The sequence below is a fragment of the Tachyglossus aculeatus genome, chromosome 9, assembly GCF_015852505.1.
Source record: "Tachyglossus aculeatus isolate mTacAcu1 chromosome 9, mTacAcu1.pri, whole genome shotgun sequence".
NCBI classification, from domain to species: Eukaryota; Metazoa; Chordata; class Mammalia; order Monotremata; family Tachyglossidae; genus Tachyglossus; species Tachyglossus aculeatus.
The window spans coordinates 5,834,906-5,853,279 of NC_052074.1; the positions used below are offsets into that span (position 1 = coordinate 5,834,906).

The 18,374-nt window shown below is 46.0% G+C and overlaps 1 protein-coding gene across 1 annotated transcript in view; it reads right to left on the minus strand.

Moving 5' to 3' along the window:
* Positions 1 to 13,344: 13,344 nt before the first annotated feature.
* EFEMP1 (EGF containing fibulin extracellular matrix protein 1) overlaps positions 13,345 to 18,374 on the minus strand; it is an 82,654-nt gene continuing 77,624 nt past the window's right edge. Inside the window, exons 9-11 of the mRNA XM_038751440.1 lie at positions 17,992 to 18,115; positions 17,699 to 17,894; positions 13,345 to 14,013 (exon numbers count right to left, since the gene is read on the minus strand). Coding sequence (XP_038607368.1) covers positions 13,852 to 14,013; positions 17,699 to 17,894; positions 17,992 to 18,115 — 482 coding nt within the window. The 3' untranslated portion in view covers positions 13,345 to 13,851. The remainder of the gene's footprint in view (positions 14,014 to 17,698; positions 17,895 to 17,991; positions 18,116 to 18,374) is intronic.

Genomic DNA, 18,374 nt, shown 5'->3' on the forward strand with positions numbered 1-18,374 from the left:
AACAAGTGGCCCCTACAGTTATCTGTCATTATGTTTAATGGAAAGCAACTGGGTTTCTGATCTGTCTAATCCAGGCCAAAACTGAGCATAATTTCCACCATGAATTATAAGAAATGGAACGGATCGTGGCCGGTGACCAAAAGATACAACTAGAACATGTTTAAGCAACAGATAAAGTGTTTAATACTGGAGCTATTCGCCTGGCTATTTTAAGCGAAAAAGTCATTTAGTGAAAAATATCAGGTTCCTGGAATTGCTAAAATAGGTATTGTACATCAGATGGAATTCCTAAATTGAAGTTTTGAAAATCACTGCCTAATGATACGTGTAATGGTATATTTAATGGATGAAAAGAAGAACACCAGTGACTCAAAGCTAAGGGAAGTGCAGTGGCATGGTGAAATTCCATAGCATGGTTTTAAAAAAAAATTAAATCACTTACAGAAGGAAAGTGTTATGGAGGCCGGGCAGAAATCTGGTTAACTTCAAGAACTCACAGTCTCACTCATAGATTCTCAGTTCCTCTGGGACAGGGCAAGTATCTTGTGTTTCTGTTGTGCTTTCCCAAGTGCTCAGCACAGTGCATGGTGCCCAGTGGGCCCTTAATAAATGCTATTACCATGATTTCTAGAGCTTGCGATTGGCTTTACTCAGGAAAAGGCCCATATCAGGAGAGCTGGTTTCCCTTCCTGCTTTCCTGGCCCTTTCTGGCAGTCTTCTCTCTCAGGGTTCTCTCAGCAGGGGTCGGCTGGCCCTATTTAATGTTATCCTCTCTATTGGGCAACATCTTGGATTGGAGCCCAAGACTTTGTAGTGAGAGTTGTTGATTTTGCTACCTCCGGAAAACTATATGTTGAGTCTTGTTCTCTCTGGTTTTGGAATGGTTTTTCCCAGGTTCTTTATGAATTTGGGGTTCGTCATGATGCTTTGGGTAGGATTCTCCATTGGAGAACAATGGTAGGCTTTAAGAGACAAATAGGAGACTAATATTCCCTTCCTCCCTGCTTCATGGTGAGTTTTTTGGGCTGGTTCAGGAAACTACTGGCACATGATCCTTGAAAATAAGGAATCTGAAGGACAGCCAGTTGTTGCCTTTTCAGCGTGTTCTTGAATTGGATATTAATGGAAAAACAGAGACCCTCAGGGCCACCTTTTCCTATTTCTTTTCCCTGTTACCCCAGAATTCCAGAAGCAGTCCCTGGCAGATCCTGATGTTCTCTCCCTGAGCTCCCTCTCCTCCATTAGATTGTAAAATCCTTGTGGACAAGAATCATGTCTTGCAGTATTTGTTTAGCACCGTCTATGTGCCAAGCGCTGCTGGAGAAGATACAAGATAATCAGGTTGGTCGCAGTCCCTGTCCCCTGTGGGGCTCACAGTCTAAGGGACTTGTGCTTCTGTCGTGCTTTCCCAAGTGTTTAATTTAGTGCATGGCACCCAGGAGGTGCTTAATAAATTCTGTTGTCACCACCATCATATTCACCATTTCCTAGAATAATAATAATAATGCCAACATTTATTAAGTGTGTGCCACGCACTAGGGTAGATAGAAGATAATTAGGTTGGACAGAGTCTTTGGCCCACATGGGACTCACAGTCTAATAGAGTGGGTGAGTGGGTATTTTATCCCCAATTTGCGGGTGAAGGAACTGAGGCACAGAAAAGTTAAGTGGACTAGTGGATTGAGCACAGTCCTGAGAGTCAGAAGAAGCTGGGTTCTAATCCCGGCCCCACCACTTGTCTGCTGTGTGACCTTGGCCAAGTCACTTCACTTCTCTGGGCCTCAGTTCCATTATCTGTAAACTGGGGATGAAGACTCTGAGCCCTATGTGGGACAGGGACTGTGTCCAATCTGATTACCTTGTATTAGCAGTGTTTAATACAGTGCCTGGCGTGTAGTAAGTGCTTAACAAATGCTATTATTATTATTATTATGTAACCTGCCCAAGGTCACATCATAGGCAAGTGGCAGAGCCGACACTAGAACCCAGATCTCCTGACTCTTAGCCCCACACTCTTTCCTCTAGGCCTCGGTGCCTCTAGAAAAGAAGAAATTGCTCATCTTGGTTGTTCTGCTGCTGCAGATGGTAATCATTTACCCAACTTTCAAGAGCCAAGTCTCTTGCCAGCTTGGTTAGAACACGGTTTGAGCCAATCAGTCATCATTACTGAGCACATACTATATTCAGAGCACTGTACTAAGCTCTTGGGAGAGTACACTACAACAGGATTAGCAGACGCGTTCCCTAACCATTCCGGGTTTACAGTTTAGAGCTAAGAGGGTCTCTTTTACCAATCCCCTCTCTTCCTCGGCTGGCTGAATAGAGAGAATTCCTCCCAACCCGATTAGGTTCTGAGTTGCTCTCTTCATTAGGATGACTCAATTTTGAACAAAGAATCCTAGATATTTAAGCCCGGAAGGGCCTCAAAGCAGTCGGCTTCACAAAGAACACTCAGCAAGTTGTTTCACGTTTCCTCGGGCTGCCTCTCTCCGCCAGATCTTTTGAAGAGCCCATAAAACAAAATAAGCTCATTAAATCTGAGGGGAGTAAGTGGGTTGGCAGTCACACAGTTCCAGCCAGAGGCACAGGCAGAGGGTAAATGTTTATGGATTGGTTCCCCGCAGGTGTGCTTGGGGGTGGGTCAGATAACCAGGCCTAGGGCTGCAGTGTCCTGGTATCAATAATCAATCAATCGTATTTATTGAGCGCTTACTGTGTGCAGGGCACTGTACTAAGTGCTTGGGAAGTACAAGTTGGCAACATATAGAGACGGTCCCTACCCAACAGTGGGCTCACAGTCTAGAATGAATAAGACCACACCGATGAGCCTCAGCAGCCCATACTTATTTTGGCCAGTTTAGGAATTACCTTCAGCCTCCCCTCTCCCCCATCCCATTTGCTAGTGGTTCAGCCATGAAATAAGGACCTAGGATGCCATTTCTAGATCAGATCTGTGGATGGCCCATCCACCCCAGTGTTCTGTTGTCTAAGAAATAATAATAATAATAATAATAATTATGGCATTTATTAAGTGCTTACTATGTGCGAAGCACTGTTCTAAGCGTTAGAGGGGGATACAAGGTGATCAGGTGGTCCCACGTGGGGCTCACAGTCTTCACCCCCATTTGACAGATGAGGTCACTGAGGCTCAGAGAAGTTGAGTGGCTTGCCCAAAGTCACACAGCAGACAAGTGGCGGAGCCGGGATTAGAACCCGTGACCTCTGACTCCCAAACCCAGGCTCTTTCCACTGAACCACGCTGCAGTGGGTTGCTCGGAGGAATCATGTGATGGCTGCTTTTCCATTATCCATCATACTGGTTAGGGATAGATCTTTGATTATCACTAATTTTCCCCTTCGTCCTTGACTTTCCCTGTAGTAATTCATCATGGACAACTGACCCATGATCTTAAGTATTGCCCTTGGGTCAAATTCGACCCCATCCTACTCCATTTGTCCGGCTGCCCTCCTGATGGTAAACCAGTGCAAAGCACCCAAAATCTACCCAGCATCGAGACAGGGTGGCCTAGTGCGAAGATCAATGGACTAGGAGTCAGGGAACCCTGGTTCTAGTCCCAGTTCTGCCATTGGTTTGCAGTATGACCATGGTCAAGTCACTTGCCCTTTTTGCCTCAGTTTCTGCTTCTATAAAATAGAGGTGAGATAAACTGTGAGCCCTGTGTGGGCATGGATGGTGTCAGAACTGATAATCTTGTATCTTCCCTTGTGCTTAGCAAATCACAAGGGCCTAACAAATACCACAATAATTCTTATCATTTTTAGGTCCTTAAATCTCAAAAATGGCTAGGCCAACTTGCGAGTATTGACTTTCTCCGGCCCCTGAGGATCTAGGTAGAATGAATCTCCTGTGCATTTCTTAGCCTCTTAGCTCCGCATTCCCACTGGGCAATAGATACTATTGATCGGCATGACCAAGTTTCTTTCAAAGAGGGAATGGGACATTATTTGGTGGGGTGGGTCTTTACTCTTTGAGGATGCCAGAGCTGGGACCCCAAATCCCAGATTACCCCCACTTTCATCCTTAGGACCTAAGCACCTTCAGTTAGATGCCAGAGAAAAGTGAGCCCCACTCCTTCACAATTTTTTATATTCAGAAGATGAAGACAATAATTTTACTTCCATCCTACAGGACAGTTTCTTGGAGGGATCAGAGGAGTGTGTTCCTACATCAATGTCCTCTATTATCCAGTAATATTTTGTGAAAGACACATCTAAGGGCTCACAGTTTAGGCGGAAAAAAGAGCATGTAGCTGATCCTCATTTTACAGATGAGGAAACCGTGGCACCGAGAGGTTGAGGGAATTGCCCAAGGATCCACAACAGGCCAGTGGCAGACCTGGGATCAGAAGCCAGGACTCTTGATTCCCGGTCTCATTGGCTTCCTATTAAGCCACAATGCTTTTCTTACACCGGACCCCAATAGCCCCCAGTTTAGCAAAATAAAAAATTATACATCTCTGAGAGGAAAACATTTCGGTATCTGCTTGCTGTCCAGAGAAATATAGACTGAAAGTGCTCTTTGCTTGGGAGGAATGAATCTGTCAAGAACCAGGGTTTAATCTCAGCCCTACAGCAAAATTCGTTGCATGGAAGCTTTCGGGAAGATAATGAGGCCTGAATTCAAGTTGCATTATGGCCTGTGTTGTTTGCTACGGGAGCATCTGGCGGAGCTGAAGAGCTCGGTATTACATCATTTTTCATCTCCTGCTTTTATTTATCCTCTTCTATGATTTATTCGACACCCAAGACGACTCCACCCACCCCCATCTGAGGCCACTGAGCATAAAAAAGAGTGAAATCAATTTCATCCAGTGACCTCTGGACTAAGGGTCTTTCAGAGATTTGAAGTCTGACCTCTTAGGAAAATACATGCCCCTCTGGTGCCACTTCTGTAGGTGCTAGAGTATCACCATCATCATCATCATCAATTGTATTTATTGAGCGCTTACTGTGTGCAGAGCACTGTACCAAGTGCTTGGGAAGTACAAGTTGGCAACATATAGAGACAGTCCCTACCCAACAGTGGGCTCACAGTCTGAAAGGGGGAGACAGAGAACAAAACCAAACATACTAACAAAATAAAATAAATAGAATAGATATGTACAAGTAAAATAGAGTAACGAATATGTACAAACATATATACATATATACAGGTGCTGTGGGGAAGGGAAGGAGGTAAGATGGGGGGGTGGAGAGGGGGACGAGGGGGGACATGGGTGGTCCCATCTAGTCACTTACTGGAACTTGGAGGAGACAGCTTCCTTCAAATTTTAGTCTTACCGTTTCTGGCCCTCTTTGTCAAGGTCCTTTTATAACCTAAGCGATGGTACATCTCCTCCAAGAGGCCTTCCCTGACTAAACCCTCCATTTCCTCTTCTCCCTGTTTCCTTCTGTGTCACCCTTGCACTTGAATTTGCCCCCTTTATTCACCCCTCCCTCAGCCCTATAGCACTTATGTCCATATCGATAATTCATTTTTTTATATTAATGTCTGTCTTCCCCTCTAGACTGTAACCTCATTGTGGACAGGGAACGCGTCTACCAACTCTGTTATACTCTCCCAAATGCTTAGTACTGTGCTCTGCCCCCAGAAACTGCTCAATAATGTGATTAATTGATTGATTGATGGCACGACATTTGGGAGACAGCACTTACTGGGGACAAAATTTTTTCAGTAGTAAAATCTGTTTGGGAAACAAATCAGTCTAATGACAAGTGTCAGCCTGATTCATTCATTCAATCATATTTATTGAGCGCTTACTGTGTGCAGAGCACTGTACTAAGCACTTGGGAAGTACAAGTTGGCAACATATAGAGACGGTCCCTACCCAACAACGGGCTCACAGTCTAGAAGCCTGATGCCATCTTGGATCTTGCCGTTTAGGGGAATTGAGTACTTCTGATGCTTCCTCACAGTATTCCCACCTCCGAACTTGCCCCATGAACCTGAAAGTCAGCGCGTTCTCTGACTGGCAAAAATCATTCCCGGTCTCCCTGATTTCTTACTACAGCCCAGCCCGTACACTTCGCTCTTCTATTGCCAACTTACTCATTGCACCTCGATCCCATCTTATCTCGCCGCCAACCACTTGCCCATGTCCCGCCTCTGACCTGAAACTCCCTCTCTCTTCATAGCCAACAGACGATCACTCTTCCCATCTTCAAAGCCTTATTTATTCCAAACACGTCTCCTCCAGTGGGTCTTCCCCAACTAAGCCCTCGTTTCCTCTTCCGCCACTCCCTTCTGCGATGCCTCTGCACTTGAATTTGCATCCTTTATTCATTCCTCCTTCAACCCCACAGCGCTTATGTACACATCCATAATTTCATTCATTTATATTAATGTTTATCCCCCCCTTCCTAGATTCTAATCTCACTATGGGCAGGGAACGTTTCTACCAACTCTGTTGTAGTGTACTCTCCCAAGCGCTTAGTACAGCAGATGCTCATCTCCCTGGCTCTGGCTGGTAACAAGTCAGCCTTCTTTAGCACTAGTAAGAAACCGATAGAATCTGGGTTTTCTTTTTCAGCCCGCTATTAGGTTTCCTAACCTATTAGGTTAGAGAAGCAGCGTGGCTCAGCGGAAAGAGCATGGGCTTTGGAGTCAGTGGTCATGGGTTCAAATCCCGGCTCTGCCAATTGTCAGCTGTGTGACTTTGGTCAAGTCACTTAACTTCTCTGTGCCTCAGTTACCTCATCTGTAAAATGGGGATTGAACGTAAGTCCTCCTTGGGACAACCTGATCACTCTGTAGCCTCCCCAATAAGGGGAGCTACATAGTAAGTGCTTAATAAATGCCATTATTATTATTATTTCCTCAGGGCAGATGGAGTTATCAGTCAGTGAGTGGCATCACTTTAAGATTGTCCCTCCTTCCCAGCCATCACAAGGAAATGCAACGGTGAGGGCTCTTCCCATTCTCTGAGGCGTGGTCAAAAATGTGAAGGGGACAGATTGAGATTGGGGAGCATGTAGATTGGGGGAGAGGACCAGAGTGTGGGAGTTGGAGGTACCTGGGTGGGGCTGTCCCCTTAAGGGGCCTTAAGAGGGAGAGAGCTGCTTGGTTAGAATCTCTTCCCCACTTAACAGTGAGGAGAGTCTCCCACCCCGTGATCTTAGAAAGGGCAAGCGGCAACCCAGACAAGGTCCTCTCCTGTTCATCCTCCTCGTTCTTATTGATAATACAGCTCATGCGTTTGAGTTAAGGAAATGCCTGCACAGTTGCCATATACATGGGGGGCGGAAATTGCATTCCATGTGTGAGTTTGAAGTCGCCCTTTATTGTTCTGGGCCCATTGCCTGGGGAAGTGGTGCTTGCCTTCCTGATGACTTGCTCACAGTCCTTCCCGGGGAGGTTCGGCAGGAACCCGGCCGTGTCCCGACCTGCCCTTTGCGGCTCTCCATGTGGCGGACGGTTTAGGCTCGCCGGGCGGTCGCCGCGAGAAGGTGAGCCAAGCGTCTTGCAAGAGAGAAATGTGCACGTCATTAGGGAGCAGAGCGCCAACCCCAGTTTCCCCCAACCCCCGTGGACCGTCACAGTGGCACGTCTCAGCACGGTCCCGGAAGTGAGAAGGTCATGGGTACTAATCCTGGCTCTGCCACTTGTCTGCTGCGTGACCTTGGGCAAGTCACATTACTTTTCTGGGCCTCAGTTATCTCATCTGTAAAATGGGGGATTGAGACTGTGAATCCCACTTGGGACAGGGACTATGTCTAACCCAATTTGCTTGTATCCACCCCAGTGCTTAGTACAGTGCCTGGCATATAGTAAGTGCTTAATAAGTACCACAGTAGCTATTATTATTATCGTCTCGGATTATGTTCCGCCCTCACGCTCTGCACCCAGTGAGAGCTCAGCGAGTACCAGTGATTGATGGATTATTCCATCCTTCCTCCACCTTTAGACCAGATTCAGAAAGATATCTTCCATCCAGGAAGGGTTCCCCAGCCCTAGAGATGCTGCATCCCGTGGGCTTTCATGAGCAAAAGACACGGCCGAGGAAAGGTTATAATTTCAGTTTGTGTTCAAATTCTTCCTTGCCCGGTTTTATTTTTGACCCAGATGGGTTATACATGTGCAGCATCAACTTCGACACCAGTGTCAACTGTTCATTTTAAGTGTGGGGGGGACGGGGATGAGAGAGGGACAGGAATTTTAGGGGAGGTAGTGGCTGGGAGGGGCCAGGCTTCAAAGGGAAGCTCAGGCCATTCCGATAGTCCTGAGGCGGAGTATCCCCGTCATCTTCAGGCAGTTGGCACCCGTGTTGGAGGGAAGCCCCACTGGCAAAAACATTGTACTTTCAGTTCCTCTGAAATGTGTGCTTCGAGGAGAATGCGACGGCCAAATTAGGGAGCGTTCTTCTAACAAAGTACCTCTGTCTGGATTCAGCTCCAGACAGAAGAAAGAGTGGAAGAAAGAGTCGTGTGCCTGCTCAGAGCGTCGGGTATGGGGTGAGCACTCCAACCTGAGTCTGACTTAGCACGGGGCTCTGGCAAGGATCAATCAATCAATCAATGAACCAATCGTATTTATTGAGCGCTTACTGTGTGCAGAGCACTGTACTAAGCGCTTGGGAAGTACAAGTTGGCAACATATAGAGACGGTCCCTACCCAACAGTGGGCTCACAGTCTAGAAGGGGGAGAATGTAACCCCTGCCTCATAGGAGAACTCGGTGTACTAGTTGTTTAGCTCTCTAATCGATGAGTCAATCAATATAATATATCGAGTGCTTAATGGGTGCAGAATATCAACCAATCAATCAGTGGTGTTTATTGAGTCCTTACTATGTGCAGAGCACTGTAGTAAGATACTGTATTGCACTTGGATTTATACCCGCACTTTTTTATGGCATTTATTAAGCGCTTACTATGTGCAAATCACTGTTCTAAGTGCTGGGGAGGTTAAAAGGTGATCAGGTTGTCCCACGGGGGGCTCACAGTCTTCATCCCCATTTTCCAGATGAGGTAACTGAGGCCCAGAGAAGTTAAGTGACTTGCCCAAAGTCACACTGATGACAATTGGTGGAGCCGGGATTTGAACCCATGACCTCTGACTCCAAAGCCTGGGCTCTTTCTACTGAGCCACACTGCTGCACTTGGATTTGTACCCTTTATTCACCCTGTCAGCAGCCTCACAGCACTTATAAGCTCCTTGTGGGCAGGGAACATGTCTACTGACTCTCTTATACCATACTCTCTCAAACGTTTAGTACGGTGCTCTGAGCACAGTAAGTGCTCAAAAAATGTGATTGATTGTCTAACTGACGGATTGAATTAAACGCTTGGGAGAATACAATAGAATCAGTAGACATGATCCCTGTCCTCAGTGAGCTTACAATCTTGTGGTGGGGACTAAAAGAAATTACAGGTAGGAGACAATAGATTATAAAGATATGAACGTAGCTGCTATGGGTGGGTGTGGGTAACCAGATGCTTAGGGGATGTAGAAGTGCTGAAGTTGCCGTTGAGGGAGGCTGGATAAAGGATGAAGAGATGGGATGAGGAGATGAGCGATTAATCAGGGAGTAGATATGATTTTGAAGATGTGGAAAACTGGTCTGCTGGATGTGAAGGAAAAGGGAGTTCCAAACAGAAGGGAGGTACAAATAAGAGGTAGGTGAAAAGAGATGAAAATAAGACACCACTAGTGACAGGAAAGAAGCAGGTAAGATGGGATATCATGGAAGAAGAGCAGGGATTGATAGAGAGGAGCAAACTGATTGAGTGCCTTTGAGTTGATGTTCAGGAGTTTCTGCTTGATGCAGAAAGGAATGGGCAATCATTGGGAATTTTGGGGGGATGTGTGCAGAACAGTTTTTTTAGAAAAATGATTTGGGCATGAGAGTGAATTATGGATTGGAGAAGGGAGAGACCAAAGACAGGGAAGTTAGCAAGGTTGCCGATGCAGTAGTTGGAGTTGGGATGTGGCAATACCAGGTACAACATCCTCGAACCCAGTTGTGCTTTACATATTAGTGCTGAACTAATTGAATGTGGAACTCCAGCTATGTCCAAGAGAAAACTAGCAGGTTCGGGTTTTCTCATCTAGATCAGAATGAAAAGAAATGAACATTCTAAGCCCAAGTGTGTGCTTGCTTTAGGTGTGTACACTTATGCTCCCTGTGAAACAGCTGATGGATGGGAATGTGTGCCTTTGTGATGGAACAGAAAGTCCAGTCATAGCCCATTTTTTTCCACTTGGAGTTTCCCCTTTCAGGTGACTTGTGTGACATGACTAGAGCGAGTTCCAGCCACCTACCTACAAACTCCAACAGTCCATCATGGCTGTCTCTCCCTCGGTGACATAGTACCCAAGTCTCCTGGATTTTCTGACCTTTTCCTTATTATTATAATTATCAATATTATTATTTATTAAATGCTTATTATATGCTAAGTCCTGGGGTAGATATGAGATAATCAGATCAGACACAGTTCCTGTATCATAAAGGGCTCCCGGGCTTAGCAGATGGGAGAACAGACTTTTTATCTCCATTTTTCAGAGGAGGAAGCTGAGGCACAGAGAGGTTTTAAGTGACTTGCTTAAGGTCACCCAACAGGAAAGTGGACTCAAGTCTCCTGCCTCTCAAGTCCCACGTTCTTCCATTGAGGCCACGCTGCATCCCTTTTATCCCTCCTCTTTGCACCGATTCCTGGAATGAAGATTAGCTACCCTCTTCCTCGGGAGGGGGTAGAGACAGGCATCTGGTGGGCCAGCCCTGAGCCTCAGAATGGATGATCCCATTAGGTATGAAGGCACTGAAAAAAGGAAACTCGAGTTTGGCCGAAAGGATGTTTAAGGGAAGGAATTTGAAGCAAAATAAACTGAAACCAAATGGGGAGCCAGTGCTGACCAGTTCCTATTCATTCATTCGATTGCACTTATTGAGTGCTTACTGTGTGCAGAGCACTGTACTAAGTGCTTGGGAAAGTACAATACAACAATAAACAGTGACATTCCCCGCGCACAATGAGCTTACAGTCTAAAGGAGCTTACAATCTAGAGAACTATGTTCCTGGAGGCAAAGGAAAGCTGGTCGGTTCCCATATTCCTCTGCCCACTCTCCGCTGAAATCTAGTATCTGGCTAGTAAAGTGTAGGAACGAATGTGTCGGAAGGTCTTTTACTCCTGGACTTGTTGGACTCCGAGCTTTGTTTTCTGTGTTGTTTATGTATTCATAAAATTTCATTTTTCCTATGGCTCTGTCCCCAAACCCCTCCCCACCTTATTCTTAAAGTTGTGAGCCTCTGGAAGGCCAGGGACCATGTTCAGTGCTCCCCCACATACTTTTTTTCCCAGCCCTCAGTACAGTGCTCGGCACGTGGTAGGTGCTTAAGAAATATTAAAATATTCCACTGGAACAAGAGAATAGTTTGAATTTCCTAACTCGTGCGTTTAAACTCTGCTTAGTACAGAAAAGTTGCCATTTTTTAGGAAACACAACCTGGCTACTCTAGCCTAAAAGTCAGGACTTCAAAAGTTTAAGGTTGTCAGGGAAGAATGAAATGTTAGAGGTGGCTAATTGGCTCGACAGGGTCCTTCATTAGTATCGCCTGGGTACTGTGTATTCCAGGTTTGTGGATCAACAGCCTCTAATTCGTCTAACAGGCCTTAATTTGTCTTCAGTGAGATGGAAAGGACCAAACAGCGGCATTCAGATCTTTCCATTTTTGTCACAGCTACATATCCCGACCCCGTTTCTACTAAAGGAGCCCTTCTTCGGCTAGCGTACATATGCGCGTACAATCCAAACAGCTTAACTGGACATCTGCGTTGACTAAATATAAGAGGCAGTTAACTTTCTGCCCCATTTTCAGTCGGCAACTGTGCTGCCTCGGCCTGTTGGCCAGATGATCTGAAGCTGGTGTGTGCTACCAGATGGACACCCCGTGGTTGGTTTGGATTCCACAGGTGTTCCCCCAGCTGGGCAGGGTGGAAACTTGCTTGAGCTCTGAGAGGAGGATGATTCGGGATAGAAATATGAAGGCGTTCAAAATAATTCTACATGTGAACAGAGGGAGCTGTCCCTCGTGGGGTCCATATGCATACCATATGTCGTCGAGTTCAACAGCTGTTCTGTATTTTAATAGGATAGGCGAAAGTCAGAAACATGCGTGGCCATTCAAAATATAAGCAACGGCTTGAAGTCATGGAAACGGGATTCAACAATAAACTTTTGTTTGTGAGCCTTCCAAAAAAAATAATCCCATCGTACTGTGTTCAGGTGGTCAGGGAGAGTTGACTGCGCTTTGTTTCTTTCTCCAAAATTTTGATTTGCGTCCCTTCAGACCGACAGGGAGGGGGTAGCAGAGGGAGAGATGGCACCCATGGATCTGCTTTCCGAGCTTTTCTCGTTGCTACTCGAGGGGAGAAATGTGTTAAACAATTTTTTAAGAAATGTAGCGTCAGCGTCCTGGCCCGAGCCGGTCGGTCAGTCCAGCAGGCCCTGGAGGTGACAGAGTTCATGGTGCATATTTGCCTTTCTAAGTCACCTGACAGATGTGCTCCTCAAGGTCAGTGAGGAAAAGTGTTCACATTAGCCAATTTCCCTGCTCGTTTTATTAATTTAGAAGCAGCACCACCCAGAGGCCTCGGTTCAGTCCCTTAGCAAAGGGGAGAGTGGAGTTTTCTTTCATTTAAAGGGCCGGAGGCATACTTGGGGTTCCAGGCTGGTCCCCTCTGAGGCCACGGTCCCCTAACGACCTCAGGCCCCTGGGGATGAGGGAGAAGCTCTTCAGGGTGGAATCATTTGGCTCGTAGCCCATAGTATCCCCCCCATTAGACCAGTTCTACAGCAGGAACAGAATTGACCTTTTCAGAGTTGTCTGTCAGAGCAACTGGAGCCTGTTTTCCCATGGGGCTCCCGTGTCTTGAGCCCCCAGTCCAGGCTGAAATAAATGATTCATTCATTCAGTCATATTTATTGAGTGCTGACTGTGTGCAGAGCACTGTCCCAAGCGTTTGGGAGAGTACAATCCAAAAATAAACAGACACATTCCCTGCCACAAGGAGCACTTCAACTGTAAGCTTGATATGGGCAGGGAATGTTTCTGCTAATTCTGTTGCATTCCACTCTCCCAAGCCCTTAGTACAGTGCTGTGCCCATAAGTCAGTGCTCAATAAATACCATTGATCGGTTGATTGATTGACAATGGAGTTTCCTTTGGGAGTTTCGTTTGTTATGAAGCAAACTGCCTACTAGTCTTATTTTCAAATTACAAGAGCCTTGCAGCCCAAAAAGTATCATTACGGTGAATCCCAAGCCCCAGAGCGAGAACGTATCATCTCCAAGTTCAAGAAACAACACAAGCTTAGTAGGTCCTCATTTTCTAAAGAAATAGATTTTTATTGACCTTTTCTCTTTCTTACAAAAAAGGAGAAAAAAACATTTTAACCCACTAGATAGTCTTTCATTTGGATGTTACTCAGAACCAAGCCTTTGTTTCCTTTATGAGATTGTCAGTGGAGCTGTGCTAAAATTGCCTTGGAAACCATTCTAAGTGCTACAGGCGATTCTCTTTTGCTTGCCCTACTTGGATAAGAAAAACACTGAAGTTTCACAAGAGAGTGTGTATGCAGAGATCTCTAGACCTAGACAATCTTGGCGAATCCACGGCATATTCAGATTCGGCAATAAAGGCAAACCTTGACTCTTTACAGTATGTGACAATGCCCACTTTTATAACATGGTGCCAGCTTTGGAATTACAGGTGAGTGTACAGAATACAGATGCAGCCTTACTAGATATGTCTATAAATAAAATAGTAAGTGCTTTAAGATAACGATATTCTTTAGCTGATTGAAGTGCCTGTAGGTGTTTCTTCCGGAGCGACTAAAAGGAGTACGGCCCCACGATTATCGTTAACCTTAACAACGAGCTGGTGCGGAAGGTCCCCAAGTTATTGACCGTTAGCATCTCCAGGTCGACAATGTATTCCCTCGGTCCAGAGAGCGACTTCACCAGCACAAGCATCGCGCTCACGGCACTCGTCGGCTGAAACACAGAGAACGGAAGCAGGCGGGGGCGACGGTTTCCCTCGGGCCTAGATCCGAGACCACCCACCTTCAGGGGAAACAGTCTGAGGGATGGCTCAACGCAGGACCGTCCCGGCTTATTCCCGCTGCGCTCCACTCCGTCTTCCCGTTCCCCAGCCTCTTCCCACTCCCTCCCGGCCCGGATTTCTCACAGTTTAACTTGGTCCAAGGGGCCGTCTCCTTGGCTAACCACGTTCTGGGCAGCTTGCCCCGGTGCCCAGCTGCTCTGGAACGTTGCCTCCGCCTTTCTTGCCCTGGCCGGATTTTCACTACGACTCAGCTGGTCCGGATGGTTTCCCCATTTCCCACACACCAAGCTCCTGGGCTCCTTTCCCCCGGCCACCCAGTCAGGGTTGGTGAAGTCCTGCCTCAGAGCGAGGTGGATGGGTCTGTGCGTGCGTGTGAGCTCGCGCGGCTTCTCCACGGGGCACTTGGGGGGCCATCGTCCCTATGGGTTTCCGGCAGTGGAGGGGAACCGACCACCCTCCTTTCCTCATCTCAGGCCTCCGACGAAGCCTGAGATTATTCGAACTGGGCTGAAGATTGCTTTAAGCTGGGATTGAAAAGATCCCAAGTCAGGCCTGATTTGGGACCTGATAGTTCTTCGAAGCCTCCCTGTCTCTCCCTTTTCCACCCACCCCGGCCAAAGCCTCTCCCGCCTTTGACTGCTGGTAGGAGCAGACTGGGAGTCAGAGGACATATCTGCTGGGTGACCCTGGGCAAGTCTCTTCACTTCTTTGTGCCTCAGGTCCCTCATCTGTAAAATGGGGATTAAGACTGTGAGCCCCAGGTGGGACAGGGACTGTGTCCAACCCGATTATTTCATCTCTACCCCAGCGCTTAGAACAACACTTAGCATATAGTAAACACTTAACAAATAGCACAACTATTATTATTGTTATGAAAAACTGGCCTCCCCTTGTCAATCAGTACTTGAAAAAGTGACTGCCTAGTTGATGTAATGCCTTCTGTCTACTCCCCAATTCCCCTGGTTTAACATGAATAACTGAGGGCCCTGTGTTTTACAAGGTAGCACTTAGCCGTGGCCAATAGGAGTCATATCTTCAGAGTTACGGTTATGGTGCTGTTTTCCATAGCATATTCATTGACCCTGGGAAGTCACCCAACTTTAAAACTCCCAATTTTGCACTGGCATTCTCTCATGGTCAATTATCTGGCTGATTCAATTCCCCCTCAGAGTTTTTTTTTTTTTTGCTGGCAGTTGTGGCTTACATGTCAAATTCATCATTTTTCATTGTTTCTTGTCACTCTAGAACAACAGGGTATTGGAAATGGGGTCAACAGTCACGGGAGGTGCCAGGGGGGGAACTGAAGGAGTGATGTCCGTTCTAGTATGTCAAGAAACTGGAGGTACCACCTTGGTGGTCCCTTGGTCCCTCACAAATGTGGAGAGAACACTAGAAGTTTATTAGCTTTGAAAAGAGGGAGGCTAACATTGAGGAACTTATCGCTCTGATTCCGAGACCCAAAAGGGCATATGGAAAAGAAAAGGAAGCCCTTTCTGATCAGCCAATCTTAGCATTGAGAGCCCAAATCAAAGTAGTGCATCATTGTGGAATGGTCTCAAAACCTTCAAAACAAGTCTGGGGGATAGAGACTATTTCAGGGCTTCTTCCTATCCAATAGGTGTGGCATTCTTTCTTCAAGTACGAGATTCCACAGCAGGTAAGATGTATTGAGTGGTTTGAAGTAGCAAATACTTGGACATTGTGAATGAATAGCCTCCCCTTACTCACTTTCCTTCCTAGAGTCCAGAGAAGTATTTGTGGCCTAGTGGAAAGAGCACAGGCCTGGGAAGCGGAGGACTTGGATTCTAATTCCAGCCCTATCATTTGTCTGCCGTGGGCCCTCGGGTGCGCCACTTACCTTCTTTGTTCCTCAGGTTTCTCATCTGCAAAATGGGGATTCAATAACCTGTCCTCCCTCCTACTTAGACTGTGAGCCCCATGTGGAACCTGATTATCTCGTATCTACCCCAGCAGTTAGTAACAGTGATTGGCACATAGTAAGTGCTTAACAAATACCGCAATTAGTATTGTTATCATTCCCAAGAAAATGATTTCCCTCGGCTACAATGGCATCTGACCCAGTGGAAATTTGTTGGGACAGCTAAGCGGCAGTTTTTTCTATCTCCTTTGATTTTTGAGCTATGACACAAGCATACCTTTCCCACCATAATTTTCACAGAAACTGTTTCTGTTGCTACAGATAATTAAAAGTAGTCAATTGCACATTGGAAATGCCTTAGTTAAGGAGTAGTAATGGTAGTGACTACTCACTGGGAGCAATGCACTGAATTAGATGCTCGAGGTCCACTTGTTTCACTTTGGAAAACATCTGGTTTGTATCCAAGGAAACTGTAGCATTTTTATTTGAGATCAACACACCAATTGTAAATAGAAATTCTTACTATGTAAGTACTTCCCAAATGAGAAGTAAGGATAACTCTTAACATGTGCACGTCTATGTGAAGTGGAAAAGGACAATATGGATTTGGACCCATGTGTAAGTGCTGGCTAACTGAACCAAAGTTTGCTTCCCCTGAAAGTGTTTCAAAAATCTAAGCATAAGTTGTTCTGAGAGAGATTTAAAAATCATTGTGTTCATCTGTTAGCTGTGCATGTTAATTATTTGAGCGGCAATTACTGAATTGGAGTTGTTTGTGCTGGGAAAGCTGCCATTTGGTAAGCAGATTCAGAGAGAGGAGAAAGCATGCCTTCTAAAAGTCTCTTTTTCTCCTTTTAGAATTAGTTGTGAGTAGTTAAACATTTCTGACAGTGGCAAAGAGGAAAGTGAAATGCATAGTGCAAACATGTAAACATTTTGAAAATGTAAACATGAAGGACCCTGTAACAAAAACATGGCTTTCCTAGTTTACTATTTTCAAAACAAACCATCGACCTTCAGGGTCTGATGAAGGACTTCTGTGAGGAAAACAATGTAGAATGAAATGATGTTGCCAAATTTGAAAGCACCCTGTGGAGAACTCCTTTTATTAAGAACTTGCCGCTGCGAACTTGACATAAAATGCCAGATTTGAAACCTGAAATGACCTCACTGGGACTTTGCCTGGATAGAAGGGTAGATTGATAGGGTTTGAGTGGCCTATTTTCATTTCCTCAGAATGCCTTTGCTCTTGATTGAGGAGGGATTAGAGTTAGAAAAGCTGAGTTGAAGTTTTGGATAAATCTCATTCTCTTTCAGAGCAAAGCTTTCTCTCAAGAATGGGCCTCACAGTAAAATGTGAGGAAGAAATCATCCTCCATTTCCTGGGGCTGCTGCCTTTTGACTCTGTAAATGTTAGGGTCTGGGGCACATTTCCACTGCCTGGAGGAGTTTTGCTGCCTGAACAAGGGAGAATTTGGAATATTCTTGTCTCAAAAACCTCCAGGAAATAGATTCTGTTTTCACTGAAAACTGGTTTGAGAGTTGTTATGGATGGGGTGGGGTGTGTGTTTGTATGTGTGTGTGTGCACGCATGCGCACAGATGTGCACATGAGCTGGCACCTGGGCATTTGTGTATGCTGAAAGGGAATGATTCAGCTTCCTTTTCCAAGAGCCCTCTGGCCCCCATCCCCTGCCCCCTGCCCCCAGCTTGGCAAGTTGCCTGTGAGTTACTCACCCTTAAGTAGAACTCTCCATTTTCATTTCCAGATTTAATCCGGAAAGTGTTAATAGTGTTGGCATAGATAGTGGTGGCCTGGATCTGGAAGATATCTGATGGTACAGACCTATCTGAACGGATGCTCATGTACTTGTAGACAATGGACTGGGGAAGTTCTCGGCATACGGTGCTTGGTGACGAGCAAACACAGCGGCTGCAAAACAAGAACGGGTGGCGTTTAGGAGGGAAAGGCAGAGGGCTGGGCCGGGAGCCCCCCCAAAATCACCCCAAGTAGCGCTGGCTTTCCTTACTTCTCTGAGGTCAGGACATAAGGATCTTGACAAGGATTTCTCGGGTAACAACGGAATCCTCCGTGGTAATTCCAGCACATCTCATCCTCCCGGCACTCATTGGTGGTCTCGCACTCATTTATATCTACGGAGGGGAGAATGACCAGATCACGTTAGATTCCCTAAATGGAGGGAATCCGAAGGTGCTGATTCCAAAGGAGGCTCTCAAAATGGAAGTGGGGCGGGTTTTCTTCAAACGTTGCCGGAAGGAGATTGCAGGGTCAGTCAGTCAGTCGTATTTATTGAGCACTTATTGTGTATGAAGCACTGAACTAAGCGCTTGGGAGAGTACAATATAACAATAAACAGACACATTCCCCACCCACAACAAACTTACAGTCTAG